General features: G+C 41.8%; 1 protein-coding gene across 1 annotated transcript in view; it reads left to right on the top strand.

Moving 5' to 3' along the window:
- PTEN (phosphatase and tensin homolog) overlaps positions 1-20124 on the top strand; it is a gene marked incomplete at both ends in the record, with an annotated part of 50029 nt that overhangs the window by 26181 nt on the left and 3724 nt on the right. Inside the window, 2 exon segments of the mRNA XM_015422656.1 lie at positions 5774-5818; positions 18506-18549. Coding sequence (XP_015278142.1) covers positions 5774-5818; positions 18506-18549 — 89 coding nt within the window.

Here is a 20124-nt window from a genome sequence, read left to right as displayed (position 1 = left end):
CTTTCATCAGGTCCTGAACATTTAGACACTGGAGGTGATGACCCTAGCATGTCTCCTGGGCATGATGGTGTCGTGCCAAGATCTACTACCGTGGCCTAGAGTTCATATGAGACCCCTGCAGCACTTTCTTTATTCACTACCAGAAGGAAAAAGACTACAAGATAGTCAAGAAGGTAGAGTTACCACAGTCTGTGTGGACAGAGTTACAGTAGTGGCTAGTTCCGACTCTGTTCACAGAAGGGATACTTCTAAGTGAACCCCATGGGACACATGGTCAAGACACCAGGTCAAAGCCGGAAACATCCAAGAGCATCAACTTCCTGGAACTTGGGACCATAACGTTGACCCTGGCTCATCTGCAGACGCAACTGGTAGGCAGTCATGTTCTGATTCAAATGAATAACATGATGACGAAAGTCTATATTAACAGATAGGGAGACATGCAATCCCAACAACTACACCGGGAAACAGTGCAAGTGATGCAATGGGCAGAAGAGCATGTGCTGTCCTTAAAGGCCACACATATGGCAGGAAGAGAAACGTGTTAACAGAGGGACGCCCTCCAACAGATCAGCGAAAGATTTGGAAGGCAGATGTGGATCTTTTCACGTAGAGACAAACCATCAAGTTAAAAAAAAAGAGGTTTACATCCAAAACTCACATGAAAGGGGCACTAGGAATGTCCAAGAACTCTACTCTATGCCTTGTCGCTCCTGACTCTAATTCCCAGAGTGGTGCAGCAGGCGATAGATTAAAGAGCGTGGTTCCAGGACCTCATGAGCCTATCCAGACAGGATCTATGGCGGCTGCCTCTCAGTCGGGACCTTCTATCTCAGGAGATGACCGTTCATCTGCAACTGGACATGCTACAACTCACAGCGTGGAGGTTGAGAGGAGACAGTTAGCAGCTCTAGGATATGAGACAGAGGTGGTTTCCATGCTCTTGGCGTCCAGAAAATCTTCTATGACCAAGATATATGACAGATCTTGACAAACATCTTCTAACTGGTGTGGAGAGCAGGGGTGGACCCGATGCGGGCGCAGATGGGAATGGCTTTTCTCCAATAGGGTCCGAGTAAAGGGTTGAGTACTAGTTCTCTAAAGCGACAGGTAATGGCCCTTTCCACGGGTGGAGGGGCTAGGAAAGGTAGGTTTTTCCCCATCACCCACACATATGGCAGTTTTTGAGGGGGGCCTCCTCAATCCACCACAGGTACACAGGTTCTCCGCATGGAATTTATATGCAGTGCTATGAGCACTATGCAAGGAGCCTGTTGCTGTTTGTTTGCTCTAATGATTAAAATACAGGTTTGTATTTGGTTAAGCCCATGGCTGTGATGGTATTCCCCAGTTGTCTGAGGGGGAAGGAGTTATTTTTTAAGTGAATTTACAGCAGCTCGGAGGTGGCTTTCGGTATGACTGGGGATCAGAGGATAAGCCCCTCCCCTCTGGGATCAAAGTTTGCTGGCCCTGCCTACGGAAGGGGGAGGTGCTTTCCCAGGAGTAAGGAGTCAAGTACTGCCCCACTCTGGACCACCGAGAAGGAAGCTTCACGGTAAGTGAATACAAATCTTCCATTTTCACCCACCCACCAACCTACCTTTTATCTGTCCCCCATCTTTAGATACATTTGTGATTTCATTGATACCCTGCCTTTCTCTACAATGGGGACACAAAGCAGATTACATCGTTCTTCTCACTTCCATTTTATCATCACAACAACTTGTGAGATAGCTTAGGCTGAGTATGTAACTGGCCCAATGTCGGTCAGTGAGCTTCCACGGCAAAGTAGGGGCTTGAGGCTGAGTGTCCCAGAGTTTAGTCTGAAACTCTAACCACTATGCAACACTGGCTTGTGTTTTTGTGTAGTGGCTGTTGTTGAACAGTAGTGAGCAGCCAGGCCTGGGAGAGTCATGTGTTCAGGCATTCTTGGGGCCAGGGATTCCTGGGACCCCAAGTTCCCCTGACTTCTTTCATTTGTTGGGCAGAGACTGGCAAGGGACTGACTCTAGTATAGCGAGAGATAATGGTTCTTAAACAAAGCTCAGTTTATTCCATTATACACTCTTAAGACAGACAACACTTTGTAGCATTTCAGTATTCAACACAGACTATTTCAACACAAACCCAGTACATAAAATAGTGCACTTCTCTAAAACTCAGAATGTTCTGGACTAGCCACCAAGGTCTCACATGGAACTGTTGATGGTCAGTCCCTTACCATTAGTAACCCAGAGGTATATGTCTGTAGCTGCTAACATACCTATCACGTAGGACTGTTATGAATGTGATGCAGGCCACACTAGAACTGAACCAATGTACAAACCGAAATCCCTCCCTCTTCTCTCTGTCTCTGGGGTCAGGAAGCTCTCAGAAAGTCAAGGAGAGTCAAGGAAGCTAGTTTCAGATACCCTATCCATTTTGAATCTGATAGTGACACCACTAACCTCTGGAACATATAAGCATCCTCTAAGGCAAAAATCATGTACAGAGTTAACAGTACCAGAAAGCCACAGCACCAGCAGAGTTCTATAGCCTCCCGGGAAACAGAACCAAAGATTCAGCTATACTTTACTTTAGAAATTAAAGTAACATAGAAATTAACAGAGGACTGAGGCTCAATCCAAGCCCTAATTCCGCAACATCATGCAAGCCAGGGGGTAGCAAGTTGCCCAGTGGTTGCTGCTAGGCCTGGACAAAGGCTAAAATCGCCCTGGAAAGGGCTCTGCCCCCTCCCTCTGCCTTTTACTGGCAGAAACCAAGGCTTGGAGACTGGCAGTACTGTTGTGGTTGCATAGAAATGGCCACTGAGAACATCTATTAAGGATACAGGCACTCATTTTGTCATTTTTTGAAGTTAACACCCCAGTGTATCTTTTAAGAATTCAGATTTTTCTGCAAACCTGGGGCTTTTCTCAGGTTTATATAAAGAGCTGTTTGGTTTGTCCAGGGCCCCAATCTCTGAATTTAAGTATCCACTGATGGGGCAGTGTTGACAATTAGATACATTGGTGATGGTGATGCTAGTATGACAGTGGAGTAATAAATTGTTGCTTCACTTTTCAGCTAACACAACTCCCAGAAATAATAATGTTTTGTGGTTTAAAAATACATATTTTCTTTTCTTGATCTCCATTGTTTATCTTGTATTGGCAACTACAAATCAGCTCAGGGGCTGTGCATGTTGACGTAACAATAGTCTCTAGTATGGTGCCTGCTTGCTGCCCTGCTTCCTGACCTTTTTCACACTCCTTGCTTTACTCCTTTCCAGGTTTATTTCTTTGTCTTCTTTCACCATATGCACATTCCCTCCTTTATGCTGTTTCTTTTGTCAACTTTCACAAACCTTCCTTTCTTTCCCTCTTTTTCTCTGTAGTCTCTCTGCCCTTCACCCCTGTCCCATGCCACATTTTCATCTGTCTTCAAAGTATGTTAAAGGTGACATGAATGCATATTGTGAGAGGATACCGGGGTTGTGTTGGTGTCAGTGGAGTTGGGGTTGGGAGAGCCAAGCTTCACCTGCTTGCCATGAAACCTGGGGCAGTAGCTGCAGTTTAAGGGGTAATGAGTGCCTTGAGCTTGCAGCTTGGCTGCAGTTGTCTTAGTTTTAGGGTCAAGTGTTTGCTTAAAACTACTTTGGAAAACAGGAGGGGAATGGGAACAGACTTTCTCACTATGAGAAGTGAAATTAAACATGGGATGAAGGACCAAGAGATTGGAAGACTTGTTTATACTTGCTCTCCTCTCCCTTCCCCAATATTGGCTTCAGCTGGATTTCTCTATCATTGTCCCTGATCCTACAAAGAGTATGGCCAAAGTTAGTAGGCTTAACACCTTTGCCTCTCTTAAAAAATTGAAATCTTCCATTTCCCCCTTACTGGTGGAGCATTTAATGTAATTGAAACTTTATTTTAAACTTAAGTATGGGAGGTGAGAATTGGGGAAAATTAAACTCTCGCTCCCTGAAATGTAAACTCAGATACCCTTAAATGATGGCTTCTCTCTCTTTCCTTTGCCCTTGGAGGAAGAAAATGCTGAAGTGTCCTCTTGTGGCAGCCATTTTTGTGGTTGTGCCCTGCTACTGCCCTTTTTCAAAACTGCAAATGTTGGCAGGTTCCACCAGTTTGTGGATATCTGCTGTACCTTTCATTAAATGTTTCAAGTTTTATTTTGTCTCTGTTTACTATCATGTTACTTATCACAACTTTCATGAGAGTCCAGCCTTCTATATAAGTATGCTGTTATGACGCAAAGGTTAGGTAATGATATTATACTGACCTTGCATCTCTGGGGCATATTGCTGATAATAAAGTTCTGTAGTTTTTTGTTGCATGGTCTAGGTTTTCTATGTTGGCTATATCTATTTCACAACAGAATCTTTTAATATATTTAGCAGTTAGCCACTCATTTATCTATTCTTCTTTTTTTTTTAAGGGTATGTGGGCAGGATTACTACTTTCTAGCAGGACAAAAAGGAGATGATTGGTTCACTGCAGATAGGAATGAGTTTAATGCAGAGGCTTTTTGGAGAATCCAAAAATAAGACTTGAGGGTAAACTTAGTGTTGCAAGAATACTTCTGACCTTAATAGATGGAATAGATTGGTATTTAGGCTGGGGCAAGTCTTTCTTTCCTTCCTAAAGATTCTGCTGTAGCTATGTGGATAAATACACAAGTCTCACATTCAACTAAAACTTGCTAAAATCTCTCCTTGATCAGCTGTTCAAGGATTATTTATTTTGATCATTTGTTAATCTCTCTTCAACTGAAAAAAGCACCAAAGCAACTTGTAACATGGAAGAATGTGTTAATATCAGGTAATGGTGCTATTAATGGCCTCTGGTAGAATAGCTTTTACACAGAGGCTCCTCTCTTGTGGCTCCACTGGGAGATGATGTAACCAGAGGATTACCTTCATTTTCACTGAATTTGAGAGGTATGGATCCATGAGGTCAGGTGGTAGTGTTGTGCAAAAGACAGAGGAGAATTTTATGTTAACACATTTATGTTCAGTTTTAGGAAGCTTGTTGGTTTTAGTGGCATTTGCTGCTCAGAAAATGAGCCAGCTCTCTTAATGTTCCAATATCAGCTTAGCTAGGTAATTAGTTTGACCTCACAAAGCAACAAAACCCTGGATTCACCAGAGTACTGATCAAAATGGGGGGAAAGGTGATCTTGGAGTGATATTCAAGCCTGTTAGTATGCATAGAACAGTAGGTAGTATGTTTCCTTAGTTAGACATCATGGTCTGTAATATTTTGTGCATTTTAGGTAGCACTACTTCTCCAGTTTATTTGGAAATTGTCACTGAATGGGGGAAGCAACTCTTGAGTAAGCATAATACACTCAGGTTATGAATGTGTTACTGTACTGCAGGTGAAGTTGAGTCAAGTTGTGATGCTTTAGTATTGAATCTGTTTTGTGTTAAGAGATTTCTTTGAAGGCTGAAATCTAATGCCATTGTTCAGGAGTTCTAGTTATGATTCTTGGTGTTAAAAATCTCTTGGAAAAGCATCTGCTAGGTGGTATTACAATGCTGGTATCAGTTTTTCAAAACTAAGATGCTTAGAGGAATGGTTAATGCAGTTACAATGTGATATACTTGCTCCCATTAATAGTTCTAGGGAACAGGTTGTGTGTATGATGAGCAGTAGCAGTACATGGTACAATTGATGAGCTCTGTTTCTGAAATTTCATATCAAAGTTCAAGTGGTGATATCTATGCCTTAATTCAGCAGAAAATTAAAATAATGCTGTTCATTTTTCTCTTAAGGTTTTTGGATTCAAAACATAAAAACCATTACAAGATATACAATCTGTAAGTATGATAATTATCTACCTTTTGGCATTACTGACCGTAGCTATATTTCCTTGACCATTTTAAGTTCTCCTTTTAAAGCCCCAGCTAAAATTAACATCTTTACATTGATCCAAAATTATTATACATTATTTTATGGTAATTCTGATGTGTGTTTTGATGTTGTCTATTCATATTGTTTTTACAGTCTTTTTTTTGGGGGGGGTTGGTGATTGTAATTTTGTGTGTGCATCAAGAATTCTAGGGCTTCTAATAAATTAGGAAGAGAAGTAGCAGAGAAGTAATGAGTGATGTGTTAGCTGCAGTTTTCATCCATTTTTAAAACAGCATATGCAGATGATAGCATGTTGCATGGACCAGCTATTTTATTCTATTGTTTCAAAACTGAAATCTTTTACTACAGCATATTGAAGCTGAAGTAACATTTTGAATGCATCTTGCAAGTTCACAAAATGTTCTGAATTTATTGCAGTGGAAGAAACTATCTCGTGCATGATTGCAGATTTTAGGTCTAAAACAATAGAGCTTTTGAATTTCTGACATTAATACTTGAAATGTATTGTATTGGATTATATGCCAATAACTTGGTTTCATAATTTGGACCACATGGTCCCTTGCCTGAAGTTTTCTCTGGGTTAATACATTTATTATTGGCAGTGGTATGGGGACTGCTTGACCTTGGCTGCTGCTTATTCTGTTACGGTACTGTTTTGTTACTAGGGACCTCGTGGGTGGAGCTGATGATACATAAACCAGTTCTTCATCTTGAAGTCTAGGAATCAGATTATGAATGTAGTGATGGCCTTCACTGATCTCTCCTTATATATAATTGAGTAAGAACATTCTATATTGAACATTCTAAATTTGGCTCCTTTAGTGTATGGACGCTTGAACTGTCAGTCAGAAGACGCTGGCTGGGTTGACTGGCTGCTTTGTGCAGTCCCGCCCAGCGTTTCAAGGTCTTTTGCATATGGAAGCTGATTGGACTTCACTGCATTCCACACCTCAAACTCACCCCCCTCCCCGCAAGGCAGTTGGAATGTCAGTTGCATATGGAACCTTCAAGGTCTTTTGCATATGGAAGCTGATTGGACTTCACTGCATTCCACACCTCAAACTCACCCCCCTCCCCGCAAGGCAGTTGGAATGTCAGTTGCATATGGAACCTTCAAGGTCTTTTGCATATGGAAGCTGATTGGACTTCACTGCATTCCACACCTCAAACTCACCCCCCTCCCCGCAAGGCAGTTGGAATGTCAGTTGCATATGGAACCTTCAAGGTCTTTTGCATATGGAAGCTGATTGGACTTCACTGCATTCCACACCTCAAACTCACCCCCCTCCCCGCAAGGCAGTTGGAATGTCAGTTGCATATGGAACCTTCAAGGTCTTTTGCATATGGAAGCTGATTGGACTTCACTGCATTCCACACCTCAAACTCACCCCCCTCCCCGCAAGGCAGTTGGAATGTCAGTTGCATATGGAACCTTCAAGGTCTTTTGCATATGGAAGCTGATTGGACTTCACTGCATTCCACACCTCAAACTCACCCCCCTCCCCGCAAGGCAGTTGGAATGTCAGTTGCATATGGAACCTTCAAGGTCTTTTGCATATGGAAGCTGATTGGACTTCACTGCATTCCACACCTCAAACTCACCCCCCTCCCCGCAAGGCAGTTGGAATGTCAGTTGCATATGGAACCTTCAAGGTCTTTTGCATATGGAAGCTGATTGGACTTCACTGCATTCCACACCTCAAACTCACCCCCCTCCCCGCAAGGCAGTTGGAATGTCAGTTGCATATGGAACCTTCAAGGTCTTTTGCATATGGAAGCTGATTGGACTTCACTCCATTCCATTGATTTCCAGATGACAGAGATCAGTTTCCCCTGGAGAAAATGGCTGCTTTGGAGGGTAGACCCTATGACATTATACCTGCTGAGTCCTTCCGCCCCCCCAATGCTGCCCTCTACAGAATCCACCCCCCAAAACTCCAGGTATTTCCCTCCTTATAGCTGGCAACCCTACTTTCCCCTCAGTGCCTGATGGTAGGCAACTTAGTTTGGTCCAGTCACCTACTTTGGCCTTTGGGAGAAAACATATTGGGGCCAATCCTGATAGGGTTGCCAACTCCCGATGGGAAATTCCTGGAGATTTGAGGGATGGAGCCTGAAGAGGGTGAGGTTTGAGGAGGGGTGGGACCTCAGACAGGTAGAATGCCATAGACTCCACCCTCCAAACCACTCAGTCCCTCATGGGGAACCATTGTTGCCAATCTCCAGGTGAGGGCTACAGATCACTCAAAATTACAACTGCTCTTCAGGGAGCAGAGATCAGTTCCTCTGGAGAAAACAGTAGACTCTGTCATTATACCCTGCTGAGGGCACCACAGCAAAATGACACTGTTTGCCCAAAGCCAGAGCACTCCCCCAGAGCCTCTTTCTAGATCTCGTTGTATTTATTTCCACAACGGGCTTTACTGCTAGTTTATTATAAGTTTGGTTTGGTACACTACAAACTTAACAATTTTGTTACTACACACTTGAAAAAGCAACTCAGCTGGTCACCTATGCCAATTGTGAATCAGACCAGCCTCTAGTTAAAATTTTTACTTTGTGTCTGAGGCAGAGAAGAGCCCAACAAGCAACAAGTGTTGCATATGCTACGATGGGAACAGAGTGAGGCTCTAAGTGGATCTCTTTTCCTGACAATAAAAGGGCTCCTGCTAATAGAAGGTCATGCATAACTTCCATAGCAGTATTATGGAGACCAAACTTTAGCTCTCATTTTGTATTTCTCTGCTTCGGACTTAAAGCCTGTTTCTTTCTTGCACTTTGAGTCATTATCTCTGTGACAGGAAGGTAGGAAGAGCAGCTGGTTTTGTCACAATACTGTGCTAATGGAGGCAGTCTTTCCTACCTCTGTCTACATTCTAGTAGCTTGTAGGGAGGGAGAAGCACCTGGGAAGTGGATGCTCTCCATACGATTTTGTTTGTAAGACTGTTCTTAAAACTATTTTTAAAGCTCTCCCAGAGTCAGTTGATTCCACCCAAAAAAAAAAGCCTAGTGTTGTCTTCAGATTTTGAGGTGAACGTTCAGACTTTTGCCCTGACTTGTATGGCCCAGGCTAGCCCGATCTCATTAGCTTTCAGAAGCTAAGCAAGGTCAGCCCTGATTAGTATTTGGATGGGAGACCATCAAGGAAGTCCAGGGCTGCTATGCAGAAGCAGACAGTGGCAAATCCACCTTTGAACGTGTCTTGCCTTGAAAACCCTACTGGGCCGCCATATGTTGGTTGCGATTTGATGGCATTTTCCACCACCACCACGTCAGACCATGGATTAAGTTTGTCATATCAGTTATCAGGCTAGAATATTTCTCACTAATTAATATCGCACTCAGAAAAAAAGACTTTTCTTGTTTGACCTTAACATATATCTCTACTGATTTTTATTAAGCTGCTGTCTGTTATATGCACATAAGTTATGCTAATATTTTTTGTAGTTCAGTCGCACAGTCGAGTCCGACTCTTTGCGACTCCATGGACCAGATACTTGTGTATAATATGTTAATGTTTTTATTATTGTAGCTTTACTGCTGAATATTTATTTAATTAATCCTCCACCTTTCTTTTCAATGGGGATCCACAGTGGCTTACATCATTCTCCTTCTCCATTTTATCCTCACCACAGCCTGTGAGGTAGTTTAGGCTTAGTGTGTGTGTGACTGGCCCAGGGTCCCCCTGCAAGCTTCTGTGGCATATGGTAAATTCCCTTGATACTGAATAAAATGTAAAACTTCAAATTTGTGTTAAAACATTTAAATGAATGTAATCCTTTATCCTACACTTTGCATATTGTCATTCCCTTAATTAACAAAGTTAAATTATGCTTATCAGAAGTCATTCAGATGGAACCCCATGAAGATTATGATTTCTGCATATTCAAGGGACTCCCATATATGCAGGAAGTATTAGTTGCAAATGGAAAAGAATTTACCCTTCCCCCAACAGCCTGATACAGATCGAACATGTACATTGCTCTCAGAATGTTGAGAGTCAAAGCAAAGTATAAAGAAGACAGTGGGAGATTAAGAAAATAGGCCTGCTGAAGCCAGTTGGAGTCAGAGGTTTGGATTGGGGTGGGTTACCAATCATTCCCCAACCCCCAGATACTTGCAGACCCCCCTGAGTTCCTATATTTAATAATGAAGTAGATGTTTTGTGGTGATCATAAAAGAAGCAAAACCAGGTCACCAATAAACATGTAGGAGATTCTTCAGATATGGGGAATGCTCCAGGTATGCAACTTTGCAAATTAATCTCGACAGCTCCTTTGCTGAGAACTAAGTGTGTTCTAGAGGTACAGAATGTTTGAGTCAGTGGGAAATGAGAGGGGATGTGGGGAAATTAGCCTGCTTAAGCACCCCCCCTCCAAAGTTTGGGAGTGGTGGGAGGATGGGAATTTCTAGTGCACTTACAGATATTTGCTGGCTTCCAGCCTTTCCATTTAATCTTGAAGCTCATGGTTCTGTGCCTGTTGAAAGAGCTGCAGGATAGTGGTTTCTGCATACGTAGAACTCCCCAACTATGTATAAATACAATAATTTGTAAATTTAGTAAAAATTACTACTCCTGATAGCCTGATGAGGACTGAGGATGCACATTGCTATCTAGGAAGCTAGAATGTTGAGGGAAATGGTCTTGTACTACTGTACTGGTTTGCTGTGGTTCTTCTTGCGTCCACAACTTGTAGATTTTTCATTTGAATTTCCTGTATGATTTTATTTTTAGTGGAAATTATATACTTTTGCAATAACTGGCTTCCTGACAGCCAGTTGCATTAATCTAGAGTATTTGTTGTGATGAGAATTTGGCTGTGCATAAATAAACTGCCCTTGAATAAAGAATCCAGAGCCTCTTCTGTGATTAAAAATCCCTGTTCACAACATAACAGTGAAATGAGAATATTGATTTTCTTTTTAAAATAGACTTGCAAATGTTTGCAAACTTCTGTATACATACATATTAATGAGTCATGTTGGGAAAAGTGGAGAGGCTTTCATTGCACAGAACTGACAATCCAGAACTGTGTTATGAATTAAACTACAAAACAGCTTTTCTCAGTATTTAATAAGAATAAATAGTGCTTATTAGCTTGTGCCTCACTAGTTTCAGTATAGAGGTATAAACAGGGATCAGTATGAACATGGAAAATGGAGGCTCGTCCTGATTAGTGGTTCGTGAAGTCACATGAACTTCCCTTGCATCCTTCCCTCCTTTCTGCTGGGGGCGGCTCCCTTCAAGGCCAGCAGAAAGGCAGAGGGGGAAGAGCTTGTAAAAGCCATTTCAAGGGAACATTCCCTTTAAATGGCTTTTGCAAGCAGGTGTTGCATGTGAGTAGTAGTGTTGGATATGATTCAGTTCACGAACCATGAACCAGTGATGTTCATCACAAAATTAGGTTTGTGATGAGGTTCGTGCCCATCCCTAGTTGTAAATTTTCCTGTAACAGTCATACTCTTGATTTCAGAAGCTTAATTTCTTAGCATCAGCCGGGCTTAGCAAATTTACAAAAAGACATAATTGATCTAAATTACTGTTATCTCTTTAATTTGGGGGCTTGCTATTTGTCTTGTGTGAGAAACGAAGAAACAGTGCATCCTGTCATTTGTTTTAGATTTCTTCAGCCTTTACAAATTCTCTCTAGGATCACCCAGGTGAGCTGTTTCTTGAATGATGCTAAGAGAGTAAGGAGTGTGTACTTGATTTGGGGGGGGGTGTTGTCCATCCCTGATTATTTGTGGACAGAGTTTCTGTGCTGGCTCAAAGAAGGGCCATGGTTGAGAATATAAAGTGTGTTCAAACCCTTTCTGGCTATTCTCCCAATCAGTCTTTATCAGAAAAAATTGCATCATGCACCAAGACACACCTTAGTTGTGCTTTCAATGTTTTCCTTTCCTATATTTTTATTGTTGTCTTCTCTCTCTCAATTTTTTTTGCAACCCATAGCACACTTGCTAGTGTGTCTTAAGCACCCTGGTGTACCTGCAAATTTAGCATTTATTGTGGAAAATACAGTACTGAGGTGATCTCAGAAAAGTAAGAATTGTATGTATTAGCAGAATGAGGCTAATGAAATGGGATTCAGCAGAAGTAGTAGTCTGGGCATGCTTTCAAGGAGAGACTGATAAAGTTTTCCAGAAATATGTCAGAGACAACCCAACATAATCCTTCCTTGTCTGTATATATGTTCATGCCTATCATCCAGTAGAATGATGTTCTGTGCTTGAATGTGGTAGCCCTGTCAGCTTGCAGTCTACAGTCAATTAATTTGGTTTAGTGAGTGGGATTGTGCTTGAAGTTGGGAGGGTAGCTGCTCTTTGACCACCAGCCAGTTGAAAGTTTGGTTCTTATAGAGTTCATTTTAATTTAATACATTATCATGCCCTTCCAGTGAGCTCATGGCAGCGCATATGATCCCTCCAATTTACCCTCACAAAGATCCTTTGAATTATTCTAGGATGAGAGTGTGGGACCAGTGCAAAGACACCTAGTGAATTTCAGAAGATTGTAGGAATTTAAACCCAGGTCCTCTTGGAGTCAACATTGGATAATGACTAATCAATCCCACCCAACCTAGTAGTAATTGATAGGTGTAACTAAAGGGGTCCAAATTAAAAAGGAGGCGAAGCCAATACTTAATAGTAGTAAGACACGCTTAAGTTATCAGCATGCTCTGGCCACATTCCAGACATAAAGCTACATAGGGAACCCTAAAGATTTTCCTCAGGAAATGGGACTGAGACTGTTCTATGAAATTTTCAACTGAATTGACCCAAATGGGCATCCCCATATAATAGCTGGGGCCCTATTTTGGCATTAAAGGTTTTTAAAGCAGCAGGTATGTACTGATTGCCTCTTCCTGAAAAGTAAAATTTAAAAAATTGCTGCTGCGTTTACTTTGGCCATGTTAAGTGCCGTTTTTTGATGGCAAACCCAGGAGGCATTATATTGAAAATGCACACCAAGGTATTTAAAATTCTTAACCTGGTCCAAGGAATGACCGTTAATTTTCCAGTCATAAACCTTCCAGGAGTTGGAAAAGACCAGTACTTCGGACTTCTCATAGTTTAACTCCAGATAGTTGGCCGCACAGTATTCATAGCAGCGATTAAGTAGACGCTTTAGCCCCAAACGAGTAGACGACAAGAGAACTGTGTTATCAGCGTACAGAAGTAAAGGAATATGCGCAGAGCCAAGTCTGGGACTGTGACCATCAACTGCAGACAAAAAGGAGCAAAGTCATTGAAGAAAAGATTGAAGAGGAAAGGGGCCAGAACACAGCCCTGCTTGATCCCTTTATTTATAGTAATCATTGGGGTAAGTCTTCCAGAGGGTGGACATCTAATCTGACAAGATGTAGCCATATATAATCTTCTGATAAGGAAATAATAAATCTCTTATCAGGGAGCAAGTGATCAAGTTTCCTCCAAAGTAAGTTCCTCGAAACAGAATCAAAGGCCCTTTTAAGATCCAGAAAGGCAGCATAAAGCGTAGCCTTTCTTCTTTTTATATATTTATTTATCAGGTGAAGGAGAAGAATACAATGATCAAGAGGTGATTTCCCCTGGCTAAACCGTATTTGCTCAGGACCTAAGATCTTAGAGGATGAGGTCCAGTTAAGGAGCTTTAATTATTATTTTTGAGCCCCCGGAGGGGATTTTTTATTGATTTTTTTACCACTACAAAAAACTACAACAGAAAAAAGGGGAAGGGAAACTACACATACAGGAGAAAGTAAAGTGCCCACTACTATCTAAAAACCCAAGAGAGGAGATCCTCCAACTAGCTTTAATACATCAAGTCTTTTCATCGTTGTTCTTTTTATGAACTGAGTCAAACATTTAAAACCTTTTACCATCAAAGTTTACATTTAACTGCCCAATAACAGTACCCCGAATCATCCCCAAGAACCAAAGTTCTCAAAGGCACCAATCAGAGTCCTTCAGCCTTTACTTCTTTTCCCTTCTCTTCCGCAGCTTGTAGGGACTTTTCAGGGCTGCTGCCCCCTGCTCAGACAAAGAGTCCTCGCCAGATGAACCAGTTTCCAGTTCACCACTGGACTTGCTGTCCTCTTCTTTTTTCTCGTCCTCTGACCTTCCCAGCTATTCCTTTAAGAATTCTTGAGCTTTCAGAACAGAGTCAATCTTTTCCTTCTTCTCTTTAATCTTAAATGTTACGCCTTCTGGAAATAGCCATTTATATCCAATTGAATTTGTTTGAAGAAAGAGCACAAGTTCTTTATATTTCTTTCTGCGTTGTCTTACTTCAAATGGAATATCCTTTAGCGTTCTAACAGCATTCTCCCCTGCCTTCAGGGGTGTTGCAGCTACTGCTTTCAAGATAGCATCCCTGACGTGCCTCTTCGAGAATCTTACTACAATTTCCCCAGGCACGTTGATTCAGCCACTTCCTTTACTTTCTCAGCATCCTGCTTCATTACTTGGATCAGATCAGTTATTTGCGTTTGTTGCACAGTAATGCTTTGTGTTACCACGGACATCTGCTCTTTGAAGTTATTCAGCTGTTCCAGTAGAGGGCGCATGAACTCAGCTACAGCCTTTGCCGTCTCACTGGTCGTTTCCGGCTTTGGGGACGCTGGTTTCGTTTTCAAAGGTCTTTCTTTGTCTTTGTCCCTCTTCCCCGCCATCTTTTTCCCGTTTGTTTACTTTTGAAAAGTTTTTTAAAGTCTCTAATTATGTGCTTGTCTGCTTAGCTCGATTGGCTAAGTACTTCTGGGCAATTTCAATCGTGTATCTCTTCTGCTCCCCCCCTTTCGCTCAACAGTTTATGCGCATGGGAGGCGTCCCCTCCCGGCTCGCTTTTCCCGTTCCACGGAGTAGGGTAGGGAGCGTCTTTTCTTTCAAAAATCGTTTCCCGATTGACTCACGTTCATAGTTGACCTTCCGACCATGCTTCTTTCGTCATTTTTAACGCCCGATCGCCTGCGCTTGACCCGGTTAGCTTCACTTGTACCATTCGGTCTCTCGGCTGGAAGAACCACTGGAGCAAAGGGGCGCCTCGATTCTCTGGCATTCCGCCATTGAAAAGGCTACCCCTCAGAGCTCCTTGGCCAGGGCCCCTTCACTGGGTCCCTGGGGGGGTTTATGAGCCTGCTTGCCCCCTCCTTCCGCCGGAGCATGGAGACACCCTCGGGAGGTCCGGGAGATGAGTCCGCAAGCGTCCCGCCATCAACTGGAAGTCAGTTAAGGAACTTTAGTTGTGAAAAATTAGCATATAGTTTTCCTATTACAGAGAGTAAACTTATTGACCTGTAATTGGAAGGGTTATATTGTGATCCCTTCTTATAGATGGGAACAATAGTGGCATTGGACCAGGCTGCAGGCATCTGACCCATTTTGTTTATCATTGTAAAAAAGGAAGCCAGAGGGGAGGCCCACCAATCCAGGTCAACTTTCAAGTTCTCAGGAATAATTCCATCTGGCCCTGGAGCCTTACCTATTTTTAATTGATCAATTAAAGTTATAATTTCTTCAGGGGCCACAGGTGGCCACTCAGGAAGATCAGTCAATTGAGAATTAGGGAACTCACCAGGACAGGAGAGTTCCTCTTGAAATATAGAGGGAAAATATTGAAACCAAGTTCCAGAAGACATTGCAGAAACTGAAGGTGATTCGATGCGTATAGCACCCGCAATTTGAGCCCAACACTGTCTAGAGTCATTTTTAGAAATAGCAGAAAGGAGTTTTTCCTGTTGTTTATTCATAAAAACCTGTCTTTTAATATCAGTTAGTTGGAATAGCTAGTGTTTAAAGATTCGGTATTCCACTGGAAATTGTGTGGCCAAAGAGTTCTGCAAGTTCCGGTAAATTGTACGGATGTGAATTTTTAAATTCCTGCATTCTTTATTACTAGTCCTTGAAGCTGAGGGAATATTAATTATATCCCTCCAATTATAAGTGAGTAGTAGCCCAGGTTTCTTGTAAGAGAACTATATCAAAATCATAAGGAATTTAATAAATTCATGATCTTTTCCCTTATTCCTCCACCCTGCTATGTTCCAAGAAGCAAACCTAATAGTTGGGGGTGGGGAACATTCATTTCAATAAGCTGACCTAAGTTATTACTAGAATTACTTATAACACAACCGTTTCTCGAGTTATCAGTAGGACAACAGGGAAGCAGCTGGGCTGGGGCTGCATGGTCAGGTTCCCCAGCTTCCCTGCATACAGAAACAAAAGTAGGGCTAGTAGGTGCATGATATACAATAGCTTCTATAGAACATTCCTTAGGGTTCTTGGGAGCCAAAGGGTCAATGGGGGCTATTTTTGCACCAAGCCACTGACTTTAGGAATCCGTTTGATTGCAGTATCTATATCACTTGCAACACTATCTAAAAGCCCGGATCTCACTGAATTCAATCTATCTGTAATTGAGCTTTGTTCAGATAAAGGAAAGGTCTTAAATGATTCTAAGATTTCAGATCCTAAAAAGCTATTGTCTAAAATAGGAGATCTTTTAGGAGAGTCAGACTATGTTATTAGGTCATTAGAGCTGTTAACAGCATTAATAACATTTGAAACAACAGGCTTATTTAGAATATTGCCCTTCCGAATAATATCCAAAGCATCGGAAGGAAGCTTGTCATAGTGAGGACTCTTACAGCATGAAAGCAGTGAAGATAATGTCAAATCCTTGAAAACATGGATAGGGAAAATTCCCTTGGAATACAAAAAGTCTTTATAGCGTAATAATAATTCAGGGATAAAGGAAGAACTGAAAGTCAGCAGAACTTTCTGGATTTGGTTAGGTTCATTAAGAGATTCAATTGATTTAATATCCACGTATCTAATATGCTGTCCAAAGAGCTCTTAAATGATTCCGGATAAGTGAAGGTGACCTCCAGAAGGGATGGAGCCTTTATATCTGCAGATTTGTAGACATATCCTTTTTGGTTGCGGAACTAGTTGAAAAGGCTCTGCTCTCATTCTGCCTTGTTCTTGGTTGTCAAGTTTGCTGGAATTGGGGATTGCAGCCGGGTTGACAGTCACAGCTGGATGAGTCTCATCTTTCAATATTGTAATAATATTACCAGGATTATGAATCCTATTCCCCTGTTTGATCAAATCGTCTAACTTGGAGTTCAGTAGATGGAGGTCTCTGTAAATGTGTTCCACTGTCCTTGCTGTAAGCAAAATAAGGTCTTCTTGAGCCTCATTAAATACTTTCCCACTTCCTTTCTCTGAGCTCCTAGAGGAGTGCACAAATTCCTCATTCTGAGGTGAGGGAGGAGAAGGAGACCCAAGCAGCTCTACCATCTCATCAGCAGCCTCCACCAGGGAGCAGAACGATTAGAAGTAGGAATCTGAGATTGTAAATTGCAGGAGGCTAGAAAATAATCACCAATTTTTGCTTGTTTGGATGCTGGGGAAGAATCTGCCTCAACATCTCTTCCTATTTTCTGTGACTTCGTTTTCTAATTTGTCCCAGTTTAGTTGAGGACTAAACCAATCTTAAGTTCAGCAGAACAGTAGAGCAGGTAACAGTTCACTTTCCTTTCTCAGAGCAGGAAAGTTGCAAATAAAAAGAAATGGATGTCACTCAGGATTAATTAAAAGTGGTAAGGCAAGTAGAGTACTCGGAACTCTTAAACATAAAGATAAAAGCTGAGGGACGCGTCGTTAGTGGCTTAAATCCAGCAAGGCTTCGTATCTCATTTAAAATAGAAAAAAAGCCGTCTAATTAAATAGATGATACAAGGAGTAAGAGAGTTGACACAAGAAGTAAAAAGGTTAAAAGGGGTTGATAAAAACTATGAGAAAAAAACCTTAAGTACAAGGAGAGATCTTTCAGCGTGTCCACCACAATTACAGACGGGAACCGGAAACTTCCAGACAGGCTGGATAATGACTAAGGGTTTTAAGAGTAGCGGCAACTACAGAAAACGGCACCCCCCCCCCCCCCATGGCTTCCTTGAATGGAGTACATACTTCCTACTTTGGGGAAATTGGTGTATCAGATCTGTGTGTATTTAAAAGGAAAACCTCTTGATATAAATCTTAGTGAGCAATCATTGAAATGGAATTAAGTTAAAGTTTGAGGGGGATTCTTTGCCCCAGTCAGAATTAAATTCAATAGGTTTTATTACATTTCTGTTCCCTTTCCTTTCCCCATACGTCACAGCAACCTTAAGTATGTTATGTTTAGGGTGCAAACTGGTGACTGAAACAAAGTTTCTCACTGAGCATCATGGCTGAGTTGGGGGTGTGGAGTGGACCAGGTGCCCCCTTGTAATCTGTTCCATATTTCATACTATTATTTTGCATTACCATCTGTCGATAACTTATTCTAGGTTAAGCAGTCTTTGCTTGTGTAGAATTTTTTTAGAATGTAAGTGCATATAATTTCACCTAATGCATATGTATGTATTATAAGGCTCTCTTAAGGAAACACTAATGGGTTAGTCTGTTTTCAGATACATTCATATTTATCCATACGTTTGGGAGAACTTCTGAGGGTTCTATATATCCAGATACTAAGCTTAACAGGAACAATATGTGTATGTTCTGCATATGGATGTGGTGTTAAGGTGCTTGAATATTATATATGGTGTCCTTAGTAAGTAGTTCGTATTGCATTTAAACTAGCCTTATTTTTTTTTTCCAGGTGTGCTGAAAGACATTATGACACCGCCAAATTTAATTGCCGAGGTGCGTTTATGCTTTTGCTTTATGTTATATTACTTTTTGGATCCTCTCTTTCTTAGAAGCAAAATGGAATTCTTGAAAGGCATGTATTCCTCATTGGCTTGCTTTAAAGTGTTCCTGTGTTGGTCCTGAATAAGAATTCTGAAAATGAAAATATGGTCCATTAATGTCAGATTATTTTTTCTTCATAGTATGGCCATCAGATTCACATTAAACAATTCTGGTGTATTAAAGCTATATTCCTGTGTTAACATGAGACAATCTTTTTTTGTACGCTGCACATAAAGCATGTTAATTTTGAAATTGCTGGTAATAGTTCTCTTGAGAAAGTACAGTTTGGTCTAGCAGAACTGCAGAGAATACTGTTTAGGTTAAGTTGTGCTTAGGGTAGGTAAAATGAAATAGCATGTCCAAGATTGTAGAACCAAATATTCCTTCTATAGAAAGCAGAACATAGATTTTAGCATAGAGCTATTAGAAGAGGTTTTCTGACATTCTTTGTTGAGAATGCTTCTGAAAATGTGTCAGCAGTCAGCAGACACCTTAATATTCCTAAGGAGTATGAAACCTATATTTATCATCATGTAATACTGCTGTAGGACTCTTGCAAAGCAATATAAATGCCAGCCTTTATATTATTGTATATTCATAGATTCTTGTTACATGCTAGTGTGGTAACTGGAATGATAGTGACTATTGGAACAAGTATTCCATAAGGGTCATTGTTTTTCAGTATTTTAACTAAACATGGCTGGCACTGAGGTGCTACATATGCAGGACGCGAGCTGCTCCATCTTAATTAACTTTAATAGTTTGAATGGTAGATTCAGGTGGGTAGCCGTGTTGGTCTGAAGCAGGAGAACGTTCGAGTTAGAGTGGCTTCTTTAAGACCAACAAAATTTTATTCAAGGTATAAGCTTTACTGTGCAAGCACACTTCTCCAGATACAGTGAAACAGAATTCCCTCAACCATTACATATAGATGACACCCAGCTCTATCTGATGCTGGGTGGCCAGTCGGACTCGAGTCCCGATGACCTTCATCGGGCATTAGAAGCTGTGGCTGGTTGGCTCCAGCTGAGCCGATTGAAACTAAACCCGGCGAAGACGGAGGTCCTGGGCTTGAGTCGGAGCGGGGTTGGGGCTCCCTCTCCTGACCTTCGACAGGGTGCCTTTGGTGCCAGCGTCTGGAGTTCGGAGTTTGGGGGTGCTCCTGGACTCCACATTAACAATGGAGACCCAGGTGGCAGCCACTGTCAAGTCCGCCTTTTTCCATCTGCGGCGGGCACGGCAGTTGGTCCCCTACCTTGACCGCGATGACCTGGCCACAGTGATCCATGCGACGGTCACCTCGAGGTTAGACTACTGCAACGCTCTCTACTTGGGGCTGCCTTTGTTGCAAATCCGGAAGCTGCAACTGGTGCAGAATGCTGCAGCCAGGCTGTTAATTGGTCTCTCTAGAAGGGACCACATTCAGCCTGTGCTGAAAGCGCTGCACTGGTTGCCAATAGCGTACCAGATTCGCTTCAAAGTGCTGGTTCTTACCTATAAAGCCCTATATGGCCAGGGTCCAGCCTA

Source organism: Gekko japonicus, unplaced genomic scaffold (genome assembly GCF_001447785.1).
Source record: "Gekko japonicus isolate JY-2015 unplaced genomic scaffold, Gekko_japonicus_V1.1 scaffold2125, whole genome shotgun sequence".
In the NCBI taxonomy this organism is placed as follows: Eukaryota; Metazoa; Chordata; class Lepidosauria; order Squamata; family Gekkonidae; genus Gekko; species Gekko japonicus.
The sequence above is the reverse complement of the archived record's forward strand: the minus strand, read 5'-3'. Positions and strand labels throughout refer to the sequence as shown.